This window comes from Leiobunum rupestre, chromosome 6 (assembly GCF_980474605.1).
Source record: "Leiobunum rupestre chromosome 6, qqLeiRupe1.1.hap1, whole genome shotgun sequence".
NCBI lineage: Eukaryota > Metazoa > Arthropoda > Arachnida > Opiliones > Sclerosomatidae > Leiobunum > Leiobunum rupestre.
This window is the reverse complement of record NC_143389.1, coordinates 17281572-17305481: the sequence shown is the minus strand read 5'-3', so window position 1 is coordinate 17305481 and position 23910 is coordinate 17281572. Positions and strand designations below refer to the sequence as shown.

Genomic DNA, 23910 nt, shown 5'->3' with positions numbered 1-23910 from the left:
ACGGTTTACGTCGGATACAATTCGTATGCGTGGCATCTGTAAGTAATTTAATCCGAACTGTCCGATCCGTCTACCAAAATAATCCAACCTGGAAAAAATTCCAATCCATAGGATTACGGATGAATATATCCGAATAATTGGACGAATTGGTCAGTTGATGGATTTTCCCCTTTTAAAAATGTACGGGTTGGATTTTAATTGGTTGAATCTGATACTGAACGAATTCGGGTTTTCCAAATCCGATCCCTCCGTGGTCCATTCACGTCGGATCTAATCCGTCCGTGGTATGTTCACTTCGGATTCAATCTGCCCGTGGTTCGGTCTCTTCGGAACCAATCCGTAATTTAAAATAATCCAATCTGTGAAAAAATATAATCTGTAGGATTACGTATGAATACATCCGAATAATTGGATGGATTAGTCAGTTACGGATTACAATTTGACGGTTTGGAGTTGGTTGAATGAAACCAAGACGATCACTAAACGGATTTGGGTTTTAAAAAATGTAATCCATCTGTGGACAATGGCTACGAATTGGAGAGTTTCGCATTTTACTTATCCTTCCACGTATTGATTTTTCTTAAACGGATTGAAGTGAACAAATTCAACGGCTACGCATTCAAGGTGTTACAGAGTAAGGTTTATCTTTGAATACGTTGACGATGAGATAAACGTTTAAATCTAATGTATTACATTAAATACAACTTATGATTGTACGATTTTCACTTTTCAGTTTAACACTCATTACGCACCACTAATACCCCCATTATGCAGCCATGGGGCTCTGAAGGAATTAACAACTTAAAAGGGAGTAACTCTACCCTAGCCACCCTACTTTGTACTTTTTACATTAACGTGTTAACCAGTGAAACGCACAAATTACGCACAATTATGCACCACAGTTTTAATATTGCGCATCACAAAAGTTAATGGTAACATTTAATTGTAAAAATGTTGCTTTTCCCTTTGCATTCATAGGGGGTCAGAATTACCTCAGTTTTATGCTAGTTAATTGAAATACTTGGGTTTTGTTTTTCCCACTTTGGGGCCGTTCTTAAATTACGTAACGCTAAAAATGCACTTTTTTAACTCCCCCTTCCCTTCGTAACTAAGAGTAATCGTTTTTTAATCACAATAGCTATAAGTGGTTTAAAAATAATAATAATTGAAGTTAATATTCCATCTTTGAAGTTAAGGTGGCTAAATACGCATTAAGCTTTAATATAGCGTTATTCAAAATTGAACGTTAAATTCCCAGAAGTTGCTATAGATTATTAGTTCAAGCTGCCGCTACCGAGAAGCGCTATTTCGGAATTTTATTGGCGGGTGGCAGACAATTGCCTGATGACCTCATTGAGACACTATAACCCGAAAAAAGACAAATGGCGACGATGCGACTTGATAAAAAGTAAAAACATTTCTGTTAAAAGCTAACTTTGACATAATGAACTATTTATAGTGTAGTCAATAGCCGTTAGATGGCGCTAGGAGCTAAGCTTTTGAACCATGTAGAGGTACAAGTATAGTCTATGGTGTATGTATACAAAGTAGGTCTAATTGGGTAGTCTTTGTAAATAGTCAGAAAAAAGTTGGCAACACTGAAGTAGACGTAGTGGGTCAGTAGTCCTCTAGCTTTGGCAGTGATAACTTTATACTTTTGTAATGGATTAATCAATACTAATTATGTTAAATTAAATCAATGATATTTTAATTGGCATGTTAATTTATCCTACGAACCACTCATAATCGTCTTTTATTTACAATAGCTATTAGTTTAAAAAATAATAATAATAATTGAAGTTAATATTCCATCTGTGAAGTTAAGGTGGCTAAATACGCATTAAGCTTTAATATAGCGTTATTCAAAATTGAACCCCAAATTCCCAGAAGTTGCTATAGATTATTAGTTCAAGGTGCCGCTACCGAGAAGTGCTATTTCGGAATTTTATTGGCGGGTGGCAGACAATTGCCTGATGACCTCATTGAGACACTATAACCCGAAAAAAGACCAATGGCGACGATGCGACTTGATAAAAAGTAAAAACATTTCACGCTCCCCTCTCAGCCTCTCACGGCCGAAACAATAATAATCAGCTAGGCTAATACCCAAAGAACCCCCTTAGGCCTAAGTCATCAAACAACTTTTAAAGCCTTTAATTCAGGTGGCCAGGTTACAATGCGTATAGGAGGGTGGTGGCAAGCCCTTCATGACACGCCAGCGAACAGCTCCCTACACTCACTATTACCGTTAACCCCAGCAGGTTTTTAAAGAACTGGAAACCGAAGAGAGGAGATAACTTGCAAACTCAACTCAGGAGTTGTTCCGAGTTTTCACTTAAAATTGTCAGTTCCACAAGTTGGGATCGAACTCGGTTTCTCTTGCTGCGAGGTGAAAGCTATAACCACTCCGCCAGCCCAAAAATGTCTCTCATTCAATAATACCTCGCTTCTAAAACATTTCCGTAATTTAAATGAGGTTAAAATACCTTTTTTTTTTAATTTCAGAATTTTTATTTTAAATTAAAAGTATGCCCCCTCCCGTTTTAGTTTTATGGCGCTTGACGACAATTACCCCTTTTGACCACCTTTATACGAACCTGGCATGGAGTGTGATCTGAAAAAATTGTAACTATTGTTTCAATTTTTCTGTTCTTGTGTTCAATTAATTTGATACAATCAAGTAACCCATTTACTTGTAGTGTGAACGGGGCTTTATAAAATAGTCAAAACGTCACCACCTAAAATAAGGGCTTTATATTATACATCCAGGGTTAATCAGCGTAGGAAGCGGGAAAAACTCCACGGGACCCAGGGCGAAGGGGGAAAGGGAAATTCTTAGTAGAAACTCCAACTTTCTAAATGGAGTAAGATCTCGCGATTTTGTGATAAGTATGGTGTTTTCTCTCGTGAATACCGTTCTGCACATTGGGGCGTTTATACGACTGTAGACTCGGCGCAGTGTCATTTTGACCTCCTACACTTTCGAATTGAACCCCCCCCCCCCTCCCTCGAGACATCCAAACCTTATCATTTTTATGCTGAATTGCCCAATTGGCCCAATTTCAATCCTTCATACGATCGAGGCCCTAGTCGCGCGTATTGACCCAAGACGGAGCACCAAGATGTTTTCTTTCGTAAGACTATCTCATGAACGATGGTAGCCACGGTTTTTACTCTTGTATATATGTCCGTGATACATAATATCGTAAACTATGATGACCAGAATGTTTAGTCTCGTAAACCACGCTGACTTTGAGGGTTCTATCATAAACTACAATGACCTTGAGGGTTCTATCGTAAACCACGATGACCTTGAGGGTTCTATCATAAACCACGGTGACTGAGATTATTATATTTCGTAAGCCTCTATGAACAAAATGTATTCTATCGTAAACGATGATGACCACGATGTTTTCAGTCTTAAATCATGCTTGCCTCGATGCTTTCTCTCGTAAACCATGAAGGACACAATGTTTTTCCAGAAACATCACAGGCGAAAAATCTCAAAGGTCGCGATGTTTTCTCTTGAAGAGCAAACAGGGACGCATCTCAAATGTAAAAAGAATAAATTGATATCAACACCGCTCAGTTATAATTTGGACCCGGGAAGCACTGTTATTATCGCCATACCAAAAGCACCCTTGGTAGCTCTAAATTATAGCGGTACCTCACGTCCAGGACTAATGCAGAGTATCGTAGATTCTATGACACTGACACGTGAATCATTGACTATTCGACAAGGAACAAATTCAGTCTACGCTCCGCTAATTAATCAAATGCATTCAAGTTCAGATTCATACACAAAAATCCCCTTCGTATAACGAGCAAGAAGTCAAAATCCATAACTAAGCAAGCAATCCATTTATTCGGATATATTAGTCCATTTTCCTACAAATTTATGCGTTTTTATCTTCGGATTGGACTGTTCGAATTATATTTACTTCGCATAAAACTCTTACGGTTGCATCCGAAGTGAACAGATGACGGACGGATTGAATTTGAAAAACCCGAATCTGTTAGGTATCGGATTCATCGCATCAAAATCCAATGCGTTAATTTTTAAGAGGTGAAAAACTGTAACCGACCACTCCGTCCAATTATTCGTATACATTCATCCGTAATCCTATGGATTGATTTTTTGACAAACTGTATTATATTAATTGTGGGATCGGATGGTTCGGATTAAATTTCTTGCGGTTTGAGCGCTTGCGGATTAAATCCGAAGAAAATGGGCCGCGGACGAATTGGATCCGAAGTGTACGGATCACGGACGGATTGGATTTTGAAAATCTAAATCCGTTTAGGATCAGATTAATCCAAGCAAAATCTAATCCGTAAAATTTGAAGATGTTAAAATCCAAAACCAACCAATTTGTCCATTGCTACGGATTACTTAACCATAACCATACGGATTGGACGGATCGGATTTTTCACAGAGTATCCGCAATCCGTTCAGGCTCTGATTGCAATTTCTATTACCCTGAATAGTTGATGATGACATAGGGCCAAGCTTAGTAGTTCCTGGAAGCTCTCCTCCATCTTGTACACCAGTTGAAAAAGTTCCCCGTGAAAATATCACACCACCAAGTTCTCCTAGTATAACAAGCTCTCTCCTTCTTAGTAGGTCAGTAAATTTAATATTTTTGTTTCAACCTGCCATTTTAAACTACCAGTAGGCTGACTGTGTTATTTACCTACAAAAGGTTGTCAGTGGCATCAAGTGTAGTACGCTTTTGAAATGTTTTCACTGCAAAAGCTCTTTTTAATGGCAAAAGAAATTCGATATTACTTAACATTTATAATGTTTTTTTTTTCTAGCAGTAATAACTCAACTCCCAACTTTGCTAGTGAATTAATGGATCTTCAAGTTGAATATTGGACATTAACAACTAAAGTTGATCCTAACAAAAAACCGGAGAGCTCAAAATTTACGTTAAAAACTACTTTCAGGACTTTGCAAGTAACCAGGCTGCCAAATGGAAATGACACACTTTCTTCAACGCTTACATTTAGCTATGTGACAAAAGAAAAAAAGCAAAAAAGTATGTTAAAATGGTTTATTTTTTTACATGGTTTGTGTTGAAGGTAATAGTTTCCTCTTATACATTAGTTATGGAAATGCTTTATTTTTAATCGATCATAATTATCATAATTTGGGATATGGTATGCAAGATTTATCATATGACTTAGCTATTGATTTTTTAAAAGCAACACATGTTATTACATAATGATAATTTTATTGCCTCTTCAACATTGACGAGTTTTTAAACAAATTTTTGAACATGCACATATAAATTTGCATTAAGACCCTAGTTTATTTTTTTCAGACTTAACCCTTATCAAAAAATAAGTAGGATTTTAGTTTATATGCACATTTTAGTTGATATTAACTAGGTTTTAAGTAGACTCAAGCTGTTAGCATATTTTAATAAACTAGTTAAAGGGGTAGTAAATTTTTATTAAGTTGGCAGGAAAATTCATTTTCTTTTTTAAGCTTAAAGTTTGCTGTTAATTAATATTTTGTTTGTATATGTCCCAAATACAAACTTAAAACCAAGTTTAAGTAGTTCCTAGATGACTTATTATTTTGGTAAGGGAATAGTGCATTTATAAATTTATCTGAATATCTATTTATAGATTATTAAATGTTTGTTTCAGTAATGCGTCTTGGTAAAAAGAAAGAAAAAGACAAGGAACTTGAAAGTCGGTATCAAGTTGTTGAAGGTATCAACAGGTTGATTTGCTCGTGTAAAAATCCCCAAACTCCCATAAAAGGTAAGTCCTTTTATTATGTTCCGTTTACATTTGTTTACCTATCTATTTTTCTGATACAAACACCTTTTTAAACTATTATCTGTTTCTTTGAGGTGAGCTTTTTTCTGTGTACGATAGTGGTGTTCTTAGCATTTCTCAAAGCAATGTAATATATAAATCTCACTCTCGTGTGATTCCAAGTCACTTTTTTTTTAGCAATAAATAACCACAATGTATTGGTGCAAGTTTTGTTCTTCGTCTAAAGAAGAAATGTACTGGCAAATTAGATTAAGGGGTTAATATTTCACTGGAATGGTGATAATGTGCTCAAAAATACATTTCTTTAAATTATATTAATTTCAAATTAAACAAATCTGTCCTTTAAATTAAAAAATTTAAAATTGGTATGAATTCTTTATAATTTGAAATAAGGTTTCAAAAATTATAATTACAAAATTAGAAATGCATTGCATTGGTAGGTTTTAAGTATAAGGGCCACACTGGAGTTTGAAAAATTTGTGTGAAAATCCAGTAGCTCCTTCACTTTGATGTCTTATGATAGCAGATCTGGCCAATAATTTTTGGTAGTCCAATTTTTTAAGCTTGTAAAATTTACTGTATATAGAGATTGTATTAGAGCTAAAATTAAATTTTTTGTACCACACTTATTAAGCTAAAGTGTTGGTTGCACGAAAAATCGATAGTAATAAAAACGAATGAATGCAGGCTTATTTTGAAGCCCAGGACGTTCTCTTTCCAAAAATGTCATTGTCGAAACAAATTTCCAAGCCTAAGTGTATTAACTTTGAGTCCGAAACTGACCTTTTTCGCTCCTCAAAATCCTGAAATTTTCGGCGAATTTCTCTCCTCCGTAGTACAAGCAATTTGGGGCAAATCAAAGCTGTAGTTTTATTCCTAAAATAGAAGGAACTGAAGTGGAGGGATTCTGTTTACTTGTAGAAGTTTTAAAACCAGAGGTTTTTAATCATTGTATTAGGCTTATTATCGAAATAAAAAATATATTTTTATGTGCGCGCTAAGCAGCACGTGCAACCCGAGGTTTAACAAAAAATTTACGAGGAGCCTTCGGTTTCATATCGTTTTTCTACTACGTAGGCTTGTGTATGCCTATTTCAATTACTACTGTGTAGGACTTTTTCCTGGGTGTTAAATCAGCCTGCTTTTAATCCCAGATGTATAGAAATGTATTACAGACAATTAGCCAATGTTACGCTTCACATTTTCGGACATCATGGGTGCCGAGAAAGTCTGGAAATTCACTGAAAAACTCGATTTCTACCATTTCGACTTCTTTTTATAATAATTCAAAGACCACTTAACCGATTTTGATGAAATTTTCTGTACTTGCTATAAAATGTTTGCTCTTTCTAATGAATCATTAATTAGCCATAGCTAAAATTTCGTGTAACCAACACTTTAAGGGGTTGACTATATACTGTGTAAGGTTAACGTACCTCTCAAATGTTTAATTTAGGGTTTAATTTTTAAGTTATGGTTTTTTCAACCTCATTTGTTTTTTAATGCTAATTTTACTTTTAGTTGTAATTGATGGCATGGAATGGACTGGTGTAAAATTCTTCCAATTGTCGTCTCAGTGGCAAACTCACATTAGGTCGTTTCCAGTTGCACTTTACCATCATCCAGATCATATTGCGTAATAGAGTGCCAACAACTGTTTGAAGAATGTATAGAGCTTACAAAGGTTGGCAATTGTTGGGGCCTTTGATGTGGAGGTCTTCAAAAGATAAAATCTCAAGAAATTTCATTAAACATTGGCTATTTATATCACGTTAAAAAAATCTTGCAATTTGCACTATTTCTAATATATTCAAGATAAGTGAAAAAAAATAACATTTTGTATGGCTATGCCTAAATTTTTACGCTTAAAAAGCCAAATATTATAGATGTATATATACATATAAATATATATTAGTACCAATTTAGGTACTTTTCGGGTCTTTTCATGGCTTAGGCTTTTTCAAAATATATTTTATGGTCTTATATAAATTAAAAATAATTGGAATTTTCTGTAATTAACATTTTTAATATGAAAAAGAAATATTTTTAAACAATTTTTTTAAGAATTATGCTACAGGCTTTGATTATCGAGCAGTACACAGTCCTAATATCTAAAGTACTTTGTAGACTGGAACTTTTATAGTGACGAGCAGTATTTTGGTTCTTTTAGCTAGGAGTGTGGCATTTCTTTCCAAGATTAAAGGGGAAGTGTGCAGCTTATCCAAGAATTTACTTGTTTGTGTTTTAGAAGTTGACCAAAAATAATATAAAAAACATTTAACTTCCAAATATGCTTAAATACTCCAGAAAAGCTATTCCCTTGCTAATGCGAAATAAGAAAACTAAAATATTTAGATTAGCAATTATCACATTAGCTGCCTCACCATGGTGACATATGAATCATCTGAATAGAGCTGCCGCTCAAATCCAACAAAAACAAAATTATAGATTTTTATTTAAAAAAATTATTTTTTATAATTAAAGCCGAACACTTCCCCTTTAAAACACTTATGATAGCTGAGAGATCAATAAGTAGTCAAGTGGGTATCCTTTCCATATTTTCAGTATAATCTTGGATTTTTTTGTTATTTACAGTCTATTGTTAAACTAGAGTGATAAGCGAACAGGTGTTTGACCAATGATAGGGTAAATGATAATCAAAAAGCACACACACTTAGACTGTGGAATCTGATGTACACTTAAATGGAATATTGGATATTTAAATTGACCCATTAAAATTAAGGCAGAGTAAGAAAGCATAGACTGTTGACTTGTTTTTACTTAATTTTACATATTCTTATAAATGTATTAGGGAATCAATACCACTTGGAACAATTACTTATTCGACTATCCTTTTGAGATAAAAATCTCACATTTACTCACACCGCTGGATTTAACCTTACATCAAAGTTTTAGAGGTTTTTATCCCAAAAAGGTAATAAGCGTCATAAAAATTTGCTAGCATCATTTAAACTGATGGAATTATAAATTCAATTTATTATATCTGGAAGTTGGGACCAAAACAGACTACCACAACCAATCCAATTTCGATTCATGAATTCCTAAAGGGACATTTTAAATGAATAAAGTATTAAACTATGTCTTTTGCATATAATAGTATTCTTTGTTTTTGTTAAATTTGCCTCCATGCCAAAAAGGTAGTAATTTGTGTACAGTTATGTAATTCCATAGTGAAGATGTTAATAAAATCTTTTACAGTAGAAGTATCTATTATCCTAAACTAGCTATTTGGCTAAATCATCAAGCATCTTAATTTCCTGCTTGATTTTAAAAATAAGTCTTTTATGATTGGATAGAAAAATTGACAACTTATAGAAACCGTGCTAAAGAGTTTAGGTAATTTCCATTTGCTAAGGTTCATTGCATGTTTAAATTTAATACCATAAATGTATTTCTCTTTGGTTATTTTGCCTCTTTTAATTTTCATGTGAATAACAAAAGGCTTCATATGCATCAATGTATTTTTTTCCAAATTAGTCAAAATTTTTAACAAAGAATACATTTTTTAATCAAAGATCTTTCCTTCTGAGCAGAGAGTAACATTCAATTTTTACAATTGTTTATTATTTAAGCCAAGCACTCACTACCCAATTACCCTTTTTTGGCTTTGGAAGTAAATTGAATTTTAGCGATTCTGATTTACATTGATCGGATTCGTCTTACAAAAGATTAGAAAGATTAATCTTACTTAAGGTAGTACTAAATTTGTTTAACATACCCTTATCAAAAAATAAGGAACATTGAAGGGCTTTCCACCCTACCCATTGTAACATGACCACCTGAATTAAAGGCATTAAAATCCGTAAGCTGACTTGGTCCTAAGGGTGTGCCTTGGGTATTAGCCTAGCTGATTATTTAATTAAGTTATCATACTTCCCCCATAGTGATAATTATTGACTTCTGACTATACCTATATTACATGTTTATATAAAAAAATTAAGTATATTGATCCACCCCACTAATGTCACAGAATTATTTTCTTGGCTAGTAAGTTTGGGAGCTGTGATGATTCCCAACTCTGTTATAATAATGAAAAAACAATGACAATTCCCAAAATAGAAATAAACCCAACAAAAAATAAGTTACATTAACCAATAAAATGGAACTGTTAAAATACCAAGAATATTGCTTTAGTCTGTGTGAATAATTACTCAAGGCCATAAAATAGAAAATATTTTTATTTTAGTACTGTGGTACAAAGCTCTTAGTTTTTGAAAGTGTGCATTAATAGCTGCCCCAAAAATGGACGACGTACGAAGGTTCATTTTTGTTTTGTGTTTTTGTTATTTCGCTAGTTTGATTTTTTTTTTCTTTTGGTCAGACTCAAATTTTTCATCTTTCTTTGTTAACATTCATTAAAAGGACATCGCACTTCTTCTATGGGATTTAGCTTTCGACCGATTTTTTTTCAAATTGAAACATGTTGTTTTGCTTGATCAAAGGAGCAAAATTGTCCATTACCATTCGACCCTAGCTTCTATAGTTAGTCCAGTATCAGCGGTCCTTTGATCAAGCTTAACAACATGTTTCAATTTGTAAAAAATCTGTCGAAAGCTAAAACATAGAAGAAGTGCGGTGTCCTTTTAAGTCATTGTTAAATTATCAAATTTATGTTAGGCAAAATAGTACCCTATTTAATTTAAAGATGTTGAAAGGTTTACTAGTAAATATGTATTATAATTTAGGTATTCCTAATCATACAAGTCCAATTTTCTAGAAAGTTTGACGACAAATAATACTGATTTTAATTTTTGTTATTATTTTATTAAAATCTTGAAGTTGCTAGATTGCAAAAATTACTTGCCCCTTGCGTGGCTTTCCATTTCATGTACTGCACAAATTTTACTAGCCACATGAATAGACCCCAAAGGTAAATTAAAACATTTGTTCAGACTTTGCAAAAAAATGAAATACCCTATGTTGTTTTAATTTAATTTTAACTAGAAGTTGAGAAATGAAAGGGTTACTGTAATATGTTAAATGCATTTCTGATAAATGTTAAACATGGATTAGCCATTATTTTAAGTGTTATTAAATATGGTATTTAACTGGCCAAATTTTAACAAATAAAGATTTGATTTAAATTAATTTTAAAACCCTATTTTGATTTTATAGTTGTCTATATTGTCTTTTAAATGCATGTGATTCTTATTTTACTGTCAACATTACATTAATCACCATTCTTATTAGTTTATCAGAAATGCATCTTACAGAAACTAAATTTGTTGAAACTGGGCTCAATTTTGGATAGGCAGATATAAAAATACAAACTGTTTATTTATATTAAATCTAAAGCTTGTATTTATTTCATCGTTTCATTTTCATTTTATTTAGTTTTTAACAAATGTATCTTTCACTCCTTTGTGTTAAAGACAGTTTTGTCTCTTGAGCCCCTGGAAGTTGGTAGAGAGGTGATCATAATTCCTCATAAACGTGCTGCAGTGCAGAACTTGCACAGGCTATTTCAACAACAGTTAAAGGTTGAAAAGTTGGGGTAGTAACTTTTAAGCCAGAAAACTCACTTTTTTAGAAGAGTACTACTGGTTAAAAATGTTTGACAGTTGAGGAGTATGAGGATAGCATGTCGGAACTATACCAGTAATAGAATCTTGAAATTGTGGTCTTAAATTTTATTAAGTATACTATAACAACTATGGCCACAGCAAGTTAAGCACAATACAGAGGCTTATCTTTAATTTGTTTCTGTAATTTTATTTAAATCCTTTATTCAGATTTCGTAAATGGAAAAAAATACCTGTGTACATTGTAATTGTATTGAGTAATTGTGTAAATTCAAATTGTTCATATATATTTGCCCTTGCAAGAAACCCATACTAGTCATTTTCAAATGGAGTTTGATTTTTTAATTCTATGTACTGTATGTATTGCATCAGAAGAGAAAAATCAGAGGTGTAACTTTTTAAATTGTAGGGATTAAATTATGAGCTAAAGAGGGTTTTCCTCAGGCACTCTCGGGAATTATTTCAAGCCACATTACCATAACAGGCGTGGGAACTATTCCATTTAAATTTTTGTGTAAAAGAAAACTAAGCTCATAATGTATCCCAGAAATATTTTGAATTTAGTTTTTTTTGCTCAAGTATATAAAAGAACAGGAAAGACAAAAGTGTGAAAAGTTTTTAATGAACTGAACTGGAGTTGCGATCACCTTCGTGGTGCAATTGAGATGATGATCAGAGAGTAGTCGTGGCACTAAATTAAGCCACCATTCCTAAAATCTATTGTTGTGAATCTCTAAATAAAAGACAGCCAATCATGATGAAGAGGGCCACTATTGCCATAATTCTATTTTACGTAGGGAAAACACAATCTTTAAAGTAGCTTATTTTGTTTATTTATTGTATTTTACAGAATATTGAAACTTAATGCAGTTATTATACCATTTAAAAACATGATATTTCAAATAAAAAATACATCAATTTTTTAATATCTACCATGATTATCATCTAACACACTGGGAGTATTTTTTGTCAGGAAAATATTTTTAAATTGAACAGAAATGGGTGAAAATATATTCCTAGTAAATACCTTTATTATTGATTTTATAATAGCACAGATAAGTATTAAATTTAATTAATATTTAATTATGTTAGCCCTGGAAAATATTGCCTGAAAGGAGTGAAAGACAAACATGTCTCCTGATTTGTTTAAGTGATAATTTTTAAGTAATCATTTCCTAGACCCAGATGGGTGATAAAGTTCAATTTTCATAGTAGTAACGAATACATTCATGGGTATAGGAAGCCCAGACTTTCTCCATTATTGTGGTTGGTCAAAAGCACAATTATGTTTTGAAGTAGAATGGAATCATTCTCTTTTTATTCCCTTCTGATTGCAATAGTTTTGTTGTCACTCATTATTAAAGTCAGTTGATTGTTATTCATTTTCAAACTTTTGACATGTCTATTCTTGTCTAATTAGTCTTTCATTTCTCATTATACACTTGTGTACATTTGTAGCTGTAAAAATGTGTTCTTGCAAAGTATATAGTAAACTTTAGAAATTTCTTATGTCAAAAAAACGTGTGTTCATTTATTTTGACTTTCACAAAAACAACGTGATAAACAATATTAAAACTACCATTCTAATTAGGAGGACGTATACAATTTACTTTCTTGTGGGTAATGTATCCCTTGATGTACGGTGTTAAATATTTTCGGTAAAAAGGGTCAAAACTTACCAAGCGTGTAACAGTTGGCAAGCAGAACATTTTGGGTGCCCCATGAAAAATATTCTTGGTCTTGCAAGGGAGGATTGGGACTTTGAGGCAGTACCGTAACTAGCCTTTTATGCGCCCGGTGCGAGCTTCTATAACTTCGCCCTTGAAAAATGCAGTGTTGCCAAAACTGAGTCCTAGTCTGGTCATTTCTGCGCCCCTCCACGGTCTGCGCCCTGTGCCTGGGCACCGCTGGCACCGCCCTAGTTACGGCACTGCTTTGAGGTGATCCAAAAGGTGTTGGAGACTTGGCAGAAGAAGAAAAATTCACTTAATGTGTTTCCGGTCTACGTAGTACTTCACCCTAAAATATATTACATCACATTGGATATTACATTATACTACATTGCGTTTTTGTTTTTCCTGGTTATTTTTCCTTTTATTTTTTATTACTATTGTATTGTATAATTAATGCTGAGCTCCCATTGGAGCCGCCCTGTTACAAAAGGGTGTACTTTGTACGAGCAAATAAAAAAAACCTTTAAACCTTTATAGCATTTCTCTCAAACTATAATAGGTATAGTTCTGAAATTTTCGTGGGATATGTAAAATTTATTTTTGACCGGTAGAACATACATTAAAACGGAGAAATAATAGAAAAAAACGATTTATCATAAAGATATAAGCATAAGTAACATAATAACAATAAGTATGACAATTAGCGAGATTTACAACCAAACTGATTTTCATAGCTATTGCGTAATCAAGTGTCTAAAATATGCGAGACTTCCGCTAAGCCGAAATATCTGGTTTCCGATAGATAGGCGGAATATTAGGCTAAAATGGTAAAAATTAAAAAGGTTTTCTCGGTGCCACGAGCTCATGTTTTTATTATCACGCATGATTCGCACGCGGGCTTCTAAACAAAGCCAAAGCCCCTGGCGACTCCAGAACGTGCTCTCCGATATTAGGTTTAAATTTGTATCATAACATAGTCATCCAAAACGGTAGGTCGCGAGTCCAAGTCACAGCTTGAAGAGAGTATCACCCGGGTAGCAACGAAACGTTTCACGTTCGTTGATTTGTGGTTTTGTGGTCAAATTGACGTTTTCTCGTTTTTAACAACTTTATATTCGACGTTGAAAATAAGTGAATATTTCACAACTTATCCACTGCATAAATGTTAACGTCCATGTAACGTTATATTATCGTTTAACATAGATCGTAACGTTTTCGTTATTTTATATTAAAATCAAAACGTTTTGCTAACGTTTTTACTACAGACAATCGTAGGGGAGGCGAAAGGGTCTTCGTTAAAAAATATACCAAAACATTTAGCATAGCTCAAATGCTTGGGGGCATAAATTTGGCCGCCTTATGAGCCAAACCTGCAGGCAACAACAATGCTACATTCTTAATCTTTTAGTGTAAATATGAACTATATTGATATTATTGTGACCGTACTTTTGACAAAAATTACCCACAAATTTACTTAATAGAGTTGCCAGCAGCCAACTGAACTTGCCTAAATGTCCACCTTAAAGTAGCAGATTATTCTGACAATAAAGTTTGGTTATATTCAGGAAATTCTTGTTATTAAAATAAATCAAATATTATTTAATTAATTAGGTAGATTTAAATAAATTATTTACTTATTTAATAATAAATTGAATATTCCCACCATATTACGTAAGTACAGCCGACTTAACTGCCATCCAATAAAAATTGAGTTTTACGTATGACAACCCTGTTAACGGTTTTTATCCGGAATTGAAATTTCTAACGACGCAAAAGGCTTTCCTCAGTTCCTGGTGTTCTCTAAATATTTTAATATGGTTTGCACGTAATAAGAAATTTGTTAGTACAAGAATTCAATTTTTTGGTATTTTAAGTTTATTTTCTGCCCGGTGATTCAGTTCTTTATTACCGAAAACCGGAAAGGTACTTAAAGGTAAGCTCAAGTTGCTCAACACTAATTAATATGCAAAGGCTTAATACGCAAAATTTTTGGTTTCATTGAAATTTGGCAAACAAAATGGTCAGTGGAAGATCTTTCTATCTATTTTTGAATTATTTGTATTATACTATGAAAATCAACCGCTACTTAATTCTAGTGTCTAATTTTCATGAGCAAAATGTTTCCAATTGATATTTTAAAGTGAAATTTAAGTCTACTAAGGGGTTGTATAATGAGGATAATTGGTGAAAATTATTACAAAATATCAAATAAAATATATTATTACATGTTTGATGATTTTGATCTAAGGGGAAATTCCATGGAAAATGGTAAATTTTTAGGGACTGAAGAAAAATGAGATTTTAGACCAATGTGGCAAATAATTTATAATACTTTTTTTTACTAGAGAAACTCATGAAAATTAAAATTTTACCAGAGTATAAAGGTATTATTGGGCTAAAATTTTGTGTTACAACTAAGTAACATTAGAACATTACTGCACTAAAATATCGAGTTTTTAACTTGTAAAAATACTGATTTTTAGCTTTTTTACATGCAATATTTTTTTATTAGCAGCTATTAGCCATTTTTACCATATTTTGCACTATTTTTTTACTGGCCCAGACTTCTGTAGAAAAAACTAGCCTCTTGGTATCATTGGTTAAATTTATTATAAAATATGAGTTGAATAAACCCATATTTGATGTTTTTAATTTGCGACATTCAAGTAATTTCTTTCAAAACAGCAGGGGTTAGTCAAGTTTTCAAAAGTACAGTTTTCCCAATTGATATTTTAAGGTGAAATTTAGAGCTTTGAAGGGGTTAAATAATGAGGTTGGTCAGTTAAATTTATTATAAAATATTAGTTAAATGGATTAACCCATATTTTATGTTTTTGATTTGCGACATTCAAGTAATTTCTTTCATAACAGCAGGGGTTAGTCAAGTTTTCAAAAGTACAGTTTTCCCAATTGATATTTTAAGGTTAAATTTAGAGCTTTGAAGGGGTTAGATAATGAGGTTGGTCAGTTAAATTTATTATAAAATATTATTTAAATGGATTAACCCATATTTTTTGATTTGTGACATTCAAGTAATTTCTTTCAAAACAGAAGGGGCTAGTCTAGTTTTCAAAAGTATAGTTTTCCCAATTGATATTTTAAGGTGATATTTAAAGCTTTGAAGTGGTTAGATAATGAGGTTGGTCAGTTAAACTGGGCTGGTCTTAACAAAATGGGTTTTATAACCCTACTTCTGAAAGATGTTGTTATTGGTAATTTTAATCAACTGTATTTCTTAGATTAAATATTTTTGCAAGTAAATTTTTTGTTTTATAGCTGCAGTACGGTCAAACGAGTGCTTTAACAAAGCGGATGAGTTTGTAATTGCAGCTGCGATTAAAATATTCCAAGACTCGTTTGAAGAGCCGAAAACAGCTTTCTAGTACCCCCGTGAGCTCTACAGTAACTTCAGAATCATCTTTGACTGAATCGAAAGAACCAACAGATCCTACTGAAAATGCAGCAAAGACAGCTAATGCTGAAGCTCTCAAGCTCTTTTTAAACATGGGCTAGATAAAACCAGGCTTATTGCAAGATTCTTGTTTTGTTAATGTGTTTTTTTTTTAATATTTAATTAGGCGTAAAAGACTGTCGCTAATTTTTTTAGTATTTTTATTAAATCATACCAAACCTTTTTGAAACACCACGTGAATGGACAGTTTCTAAGTAATTTTTTTTTATAAAAGTTTGTTTTAATAGATAATTGTTTTGAGAATATTTGTTCTGCAAAAATATATTTTTTTTAAGAAATTAAAAATTTGATCTCAACTAGCTAATCGTTTAGTTTTTTCTGCATTAAGACTAACGATTCCATTTATCTAAGATTGATTTTGGTAAAGTGTTTTGTTATGGTTAAAATGTGCATGCTGTGATAACGAGTACCGTATGGACCTCAACCTAGAAAGAAGTTTTGTCGACTAAATAGAAACTACCTCGTTTTAAAAGTTATTTAAAAAGTAACCTGATATTAAAATCTTCATAAAAAGGATCTGATACTTAAATAAACAAATTGAAACAAAAGTGCCTTCTTTAAAATACGCCTAGTGTTAAAAGCAATCATTTGATTTTATTAACTAGCATTTGATGTTAAAATCTACCACAGGGTCAACTGTGGTTAAGTGAAATAACTTAAGCAAAAAAAATATTTTGTTGTTAAAAGTTAAAAAAAAGTTTTTGTAAATTTCATTTTATGGTTTTTTTATTGTATTTAAAAGCCGTTAAAATAAAATATCGTCGTTATTCTGTGAGTGTGACGTTTCTTCAACCGTTTTAAACATCGTTTAATTGCCAGACATTTTCAACGGATTCATAACGTTTTTGTTTAAATTGGTATCACGTTACAAAAACGTTTTAATAGAGACGTTCTAAAGACGTTAAAATTAATATCGTGGATATTTGGTGAGTATAAAGTTGATCATAACGTTTTTTCACCCGTTTTATCTGTCGTTTTATTGCCGGACATTGTTGACGATTTCATAACGTTTTTTTAACAACAAGTTTGTAACCGTTTTACAACCGTTAATCAACGAAATTTTGCTACCCGGGCAGTGCCGAAAAAAGGTTCGTTTAGAAAATTAGCATTAAAGCAATAGGAAGTGTCATACTTATTGTTATTATGTTACTTATGATATAAGGTCATGAATAATAACTAGCTGGTCGTAGGAGGCAATAGCTTATTCGGGCACTGAGAAAACACATTTTAAGCTTAATGCAAATGCACCAAAGATTAATCTTTTTATTCCATAAAAACCGCACGATGAAGCATTTCTCGAAATGAACGTTGTATCATATCGGGAGTGAAAAGTTGGAAGGCATCAGTAATTCTTTGGCGCAGTTCTTCGAGGGTCGTAATAATCGTCTGGTAAACGTGCTCCTTGATGAACCCCAGAGGAAAAATTCGAGCGGTGATAGGTCTGTTGATCTTGGAGGCCATAAAACGGTACCGTTCCTTTCAATCCATCGCTGAAAGTATTCAGCTTTTAAATGAGCTACAACAGCTTGAGGTTGCTGCGGTGGCACACCGTCATGCTGAAACCACAGCCGGCGTTAGTTGGCCAGAGGAATATCGTCCAACGCATTCGCTACTTAGCCTACTTCATTCTGTAAGAGCTCCTAATAATTCAGCCCGTCACTGCCGTGAGACGATGCGGCAAAAAAAGGGCCAACGTTAAGTCGAAATTGGACTTGATGATGAACGAATCTCCAGTGAGGAAAGAGCCATCTCTGGAAAACGAACATCCATCGGAAACCAAGAGTAAATTGAGAAAATCCGGCTTTTATTCACACATGATACTCATAACGACGTTCCGTATATAGCAATCGTAAAGTGCTTGGTGGAGAGTCGCTTGAAATGGATGGAAATTGTGGTTTCGCAGGGTTCTCCAGACGTAGTCCCTTGTCAAAGTCAAACCCAGGTCAGCACTTGCACTCCTGCTACTGCGTCGAGGGTAAGCAACAAAGTAGGACAGGACAGTATCTTCCATGGAACTTCGGATTGACATCTCCATGGTGGTTGAAATGTCGAACAGCCCCGAGAATGGGGCCACGAGTTGAAGACTTGTAAAAAATACATTTATTATTTCAAAGACATTATATATTATTTAAACAACTATGAAAATCATTACGTTCACAATAATCTACATTACCGTAAATTTCATTTTTATAAACGATTTAAATTTACTTGAAATAAGCATAGAAAGCTTATGTCTAATTGCTTTCCCATTCATTTCCAGGTTTTTTCTCTGGAAATTGTGTTCAGGCGAACTTTGGCATAAAACATAATTAGTTTTCTAATTAAACTATTGCGATGATGGCCCATACTCAACTCGACGTCAAACATATGGTCTTGAAGTTCGCTAAAAATTAAAAACACTTATATTCCGAGATTAGTATAAAATAATTCCTCTAATATTACATACTTATCTAATGAGTATTTTATTTATTTCCGAAATCGGTTAGTACAGAGCAAAATATTTTCACATTTTTAATTATCCGCGGTTATGCTTATAGACGCAAAAAACGCGAACACAAACGTACCGTCACTGCCGTAACCATGGCGACAATGTTTAATGCGCTTGTCAGATGGCGCTGATAAGCCGATTCCACCTTAATGGCAGCCTTCTAGCTTCCCCGTTTCCTTTGGCATTGGCGGAAATCGGAGTGGTTCTAGTCTCATTTCTATTTCTATGGCCCAGATCATTTTGATCCGGGAACTGACAATCCTGCCGCGGCATGGAAATCATACAAGAACAACTTCAAAATTTTTGTGACTGATTCAAAGATGTCTAACGAAACTCCTTCCACTCAAGTAGACATTTTTTTATATACAGGGTCTTTTTTTTTGCTCGGAAAAGTGTTTTTTTTCAAAAACTATTTATAGTACCGATTTCAAATTTGGAAGGTCAATTCTCTATACCGGGGGACATCAGTTTGAGAAATTTGAGCGTTTTCGGTAATGTTTTTCACCAATTTTGAAAAATTATTTTTCGACCACTAGGTGCGAGATAAAAAATTTCTATTATAAAGTTGTAGGCCGTCATCGAAAACCCTTAAAAATTGTTCACTCGACGAAAAACAATTTATTTATCAGTGAAAATTCGAGCTTGAAAAATTTACAAGTTGGTGAAGCCAAATTACGATTGTTTGAAACGATAGTTGAAACTTTGGTTAAAAAAACGACCGGATTTAAAAAACACGAGGCTATAGGTCAATCCTAAACATGCATTGGGTATTTAAAGGAAAACTTTGGGAGATTATTATCAGTGTTTGATAATATTTCGAACAATGCCTCGTTATTCAGTAGCTGAGCGTACCGAGATAGTTGCCATTTACTATGGAGAAGCAGCGCAAAACCTTAGAAGAGTGACTGAAATCTTCGCAGAAAGACATCCAAATGGAGCACCATCTGTAAATACAGTAAGACGAGCAATTCACGATTTCAATCAATTTGGTAACTTGCAACCTAGGTTTCGCGGATTGGGTCAACCGGATTTAGACTTCGAGAACAATGTACTCGCGTACTTAGTGGCATATCCTCGTCACAGTTGCGCTAACGCCGCTGCTGATTTGGGTTGTTCTGCAAATCGTGTGTGGAAAATTCTTCGTAAGAATCGCTATCACCCATACAGAGCTACGCTCCACCAAGGACTAATTGACGGAGACCATCAAAGACGTTATGAATTTAGCAACTGGTTACTAAATGCTGTCCAAGAAGATAGACAATTTTTGTTCTCCGACGAAGCGTCATTTTCTAGAGATGGGCCCTTTAATCATCAAAACAGCCATCTTTGGTCTGACATCAACCCACATTGGGGTTTTGAATATCATCACCAGGTTCAATTTGAACGGGTCAATGTTTGGGTTGGACTTGTTGGAAACCGTTTGATTGGTCCCTTTTTCCTGCCGACGAACCTCAACGGCCAAAGGTATTTACATTTTCTACAGAACGAACTGAGTGACGCAATCGACGACCTTCCATTGGCTAAAAGACGTCAGTTGTGGTTTCAGCAAGATGGCGCCCCTCCGCATTTTTTCCGGCAAGTAACTGAGCACCTCAACAACGAGTTTCCTGAAAGGTGGATAGGGAGAAATAGTCCAGTGCATTGGCCAGCAAGGTCACCTGACCTAACACCGCTGGATTATTTTCTCTGGCGATTCGTTAAAGCAAAGGTATACGCCACGCCCATTGAAACTAGGGAGGAACTCATTAGACGAATAATCAGTGCTTGCCGAGACGTCACACCAGAAATGGTAGAGAAAGCGTTTGAGAACTTAATTGTCCGCGCACAAACCTGTGTTGCAGCCAATGGTGATATTATTGAAAATGTTTTGTACATTTTTTCAAGTGTGAAAACTCTACTACGTTTGTATTAGACTTGTTCCCTTTTCAATTATCGTTTCAAACAATCGTAATTTGGCTTCACCAACTTGTAAATTTTTCAAGCTCGAATTTTCACTGATAAATAAGTTGTTTTTCGTCGAGCGAACAATTTTTAAGGGTTTTCGATGACGGCCTACAACTTTATAATAGAAATTTTTTATCTCGCACCTAGGGGTCGAAAAATAATTTTTCAAAATTGGTGAAAAACATTACCGAAAACGCTCAAATTTCTCAAACTGATGTCCCCCGGTATAGAGAATTGACCTTCCAAATTTGAAATCGGTACTATAAATAGTTTTTGAAAAAAAACACTTTTCCGAGCAAAAAAAAAGACCCTGTATAATAGGCAAAATTGGCCAGAAGATTTATGGCAATTTATTGATATCTTTGCCTGCTGATAGAACTGACCCTACGTTGGATGAAATTTATCAGACTTTGGATAACTATTACGAACCATACAATAATCCGGACTCATACAGATATATGTTTTTCCATTTCATAACGGACCATCGCGCAATTCTCTGTTTCGGTACTAGATCATCGCTGGATGGAACAAACCAGAACTGCGTAAAATCGTGTTTTCCCAACGTAATCTAACTTTAGCTCAGGCCATCTCAATATGTCAAGCTGACGAAACATCTTCTGCGCACTCTGAGCTTATGCGCTCTTCTCTTCCTCCAACTCCGGATGAGGTCCATGGCCGATCACGATCTCAGCCACGTCGCCATTCTTTTCAGATTTCACGTGGACGGATGCTTCCTAATATGCCACGTCAGAGTTCGTTTCATCATTCCCGTATGCAACATTGGCCTCGCTTTGCATATAAATCTTCAACAAGCTTGCGATACCCTGCATGTTCCAATTGCGGGTTACAACATGCCACTCAGTTTGCTATAACTGCTCCCGTAGGGTTCACTGGGCCGTTCCAGATCTACACAATCATTAGATTTACTGCACACAGAACCTTGCCTAACATTCTTTATCACTGATTTTGGGCGCAACTGCATCTGAGACACTTTCGCCTCGCAGCAAGAGGAACCGGGTTCGATTCCAGCTTATGGCACTGGGTGAAAACTCGGAACAACTCCTTCCGCGTTGAATTTGCAAGTTATCTCTCTCTCTCTCTCTTTCTCTCTCTCTCCCCCCCCCCCCTGGTTTAAGGGGTTTTCCCCCGAGTACTTCGGTTACCCCTTCCATAAAAACTAGTAGAGGTTAACGGTAATAGTTAGTGTAGGGCGCTGTTGGCTCGCGTGGCTTGCCACCACCCTCCTAGGCATTGTAACCCGGCCACCTGAATTAAAGGGTTTAAAAGTCGCTCGATGACTTAGGCCTAAGGTGGTGCCTTGGGTATTAGCCTAGCTTATTATTATTATTATTACATTGGCTTTGATCCACTGTACGAGGAGGCCATCCATATATATTTTAGCTTCAGTTATGGAGACACGAGCTTCTCAAGAAGCGCCAGTGCCTATTCTACAGACATTTTCTGATGTTTTCGACCAGATTGGAAAAGTCCCATACAGTGTGACATAAAATTGAAATCTAATGCTACTCTATTTATATCAGTAGCACACAAGATACCACAAGCTCTCCAGCAGCCTGACTATGAGGAGCTAAAACGGGTGTTAAAGGAAGGTATTATCGTGCCTGTCCACGAACCATCCGTGTGGGTCCACCCCCATGGTTGTTGGGTGATGTCCATGTATGTTTAGACCCTAGAAAGCTTTAATTCGGCGATTAAGAGGCAGCATTTCCCAATCACGACTCCACAAACAATCTTTGCCAGCTTACATGGGAGTGATGTCTTTACTGTGTTGGATGCTAAGATGAAATGGGGGTAAAATCGTCGAAAAGTCAATGTATTTAGGGTATTTCTCGCGACGATGTGTTTTCTCATATATCAACATATTGTGTCCAGGCCAGCTTGTTCATTTATCTCCGCTTATCGCGAAAGACACTTATATCACGTTTTATCGTACGTAATAAGATAAAATGATGTAAAAATTGATAACCTAGGCGACGCGTGCGCAGATTCCCCGGGGGACGCGGTTAATTTGAATTTAAGATTGTTTTGACGTCATGGAATATTTGTTGTTAAAGTAGAATGGAAATATTTTTAAACTTCATTTTAATAACATTATCACGTAAGTGGTACTAAAATATGCTTGGCACTTGAACCAATCTCACGAGTATTTCTTAAAACGAATATCTCGATCGCGTTTTATCGTACGAAATAAGTGGAAATTATGTAAGTTGTATGATACTTGATAACCTAGGCAGGAAGATAGCGCGCGCGTGCGCGGATTACCTGGGAGGCGCGGATTGCCCGGGCGCGCGGTTAATTTGAATTTAAAACATGGATTTCATCTCTGAAATAATTCATGTACCCAAAATTGGACCGCAAGTTTTTTTCTTTTTAACATTACAATAAAGCTAATAAGTCCAGTTTGGGGTACTTTTGGTTCGAAATGGGGTACATAGGGCCGAAAATGGTGACTTTGGTCGTTTTAAGGGTACTTTTGGTCTAATTTGGTCCATTTTTGGGTACATCAGAAAAGCAGTTGGAAAAACGAAGAGCCTTTTTATTTCCACCCATCTCCAAACTCCAAAAATTTATTGCTTTAATTTATTTATCGCTTCCGTAGGTATAAAATAAGATAAAAACCACTTACCTATATTTTAATTACGGTAAATTAAAAATACTTAATTAATGTACTAAGTTACGTTTAAAAGAACCATTTGTAACAATTCCAATATGTAAATATAGGTAAAAGGATTGAAAAAATACTTAAAGTAAGTGGTTTTACTGATAAACTCTAAAGGAATTTAACTTTAAAGGGTATCTTAGATTATTGTTTTTAATTTTATTCAAGTTGAAAACGTATTAAGAGTCCTTCAAAGTACTATAAAAGGATTTTATTTACGAACTAAATTCATATTTTCTTCAAACTTTCAATTCGCTTTTATTACTATTTAAATACGGTAAAATAGAATTCTAATACACAAATATAGTCAGAAAGAT

At 34.5% G+C, this 23910-nt stretch overlaps 1 protein-coding gene across 3 annotated transcripts in view; it reads left to right on the top strand.

Moving 5' to 3' along the window:
* KrT95D (phosphofurin acidic cluster sorting protein KrT95D) overlaps positions 1 to 8037 on the top strand; it is a 62429-nt gene extending 54392 nt beyond the window's left edge. For 2 of the 3 annotated variants that reach the window (XM_090177350.1, XM_090177351.1), the window contains 4 exons: positions 4489 to 4624; positions 4819 to 5042; positions 5659 to 5775; positions 7315 to 8037. In XM_090177350.1, coding sequence (XP_090033476.1) covers positions 4489 to 4624; positions 4819 to 5042; positions 5659 to 5775; positions 7315 to 7433 — 596 coding nt within the window. In that variant the 3' untranslated portion in view covers positions 7434 to 8037. The remainder of the gene's footprint in view (positions 1 to 4488; positions 4625 to 4818; positions 5043 to 5658; positions 5776 to 7314) is intronic. The other variant, XM_090177352.1, reaches the window with a different exon arrangement.
* Positions 8038 to 23910: the final 15873 nt, after the last annotated feature.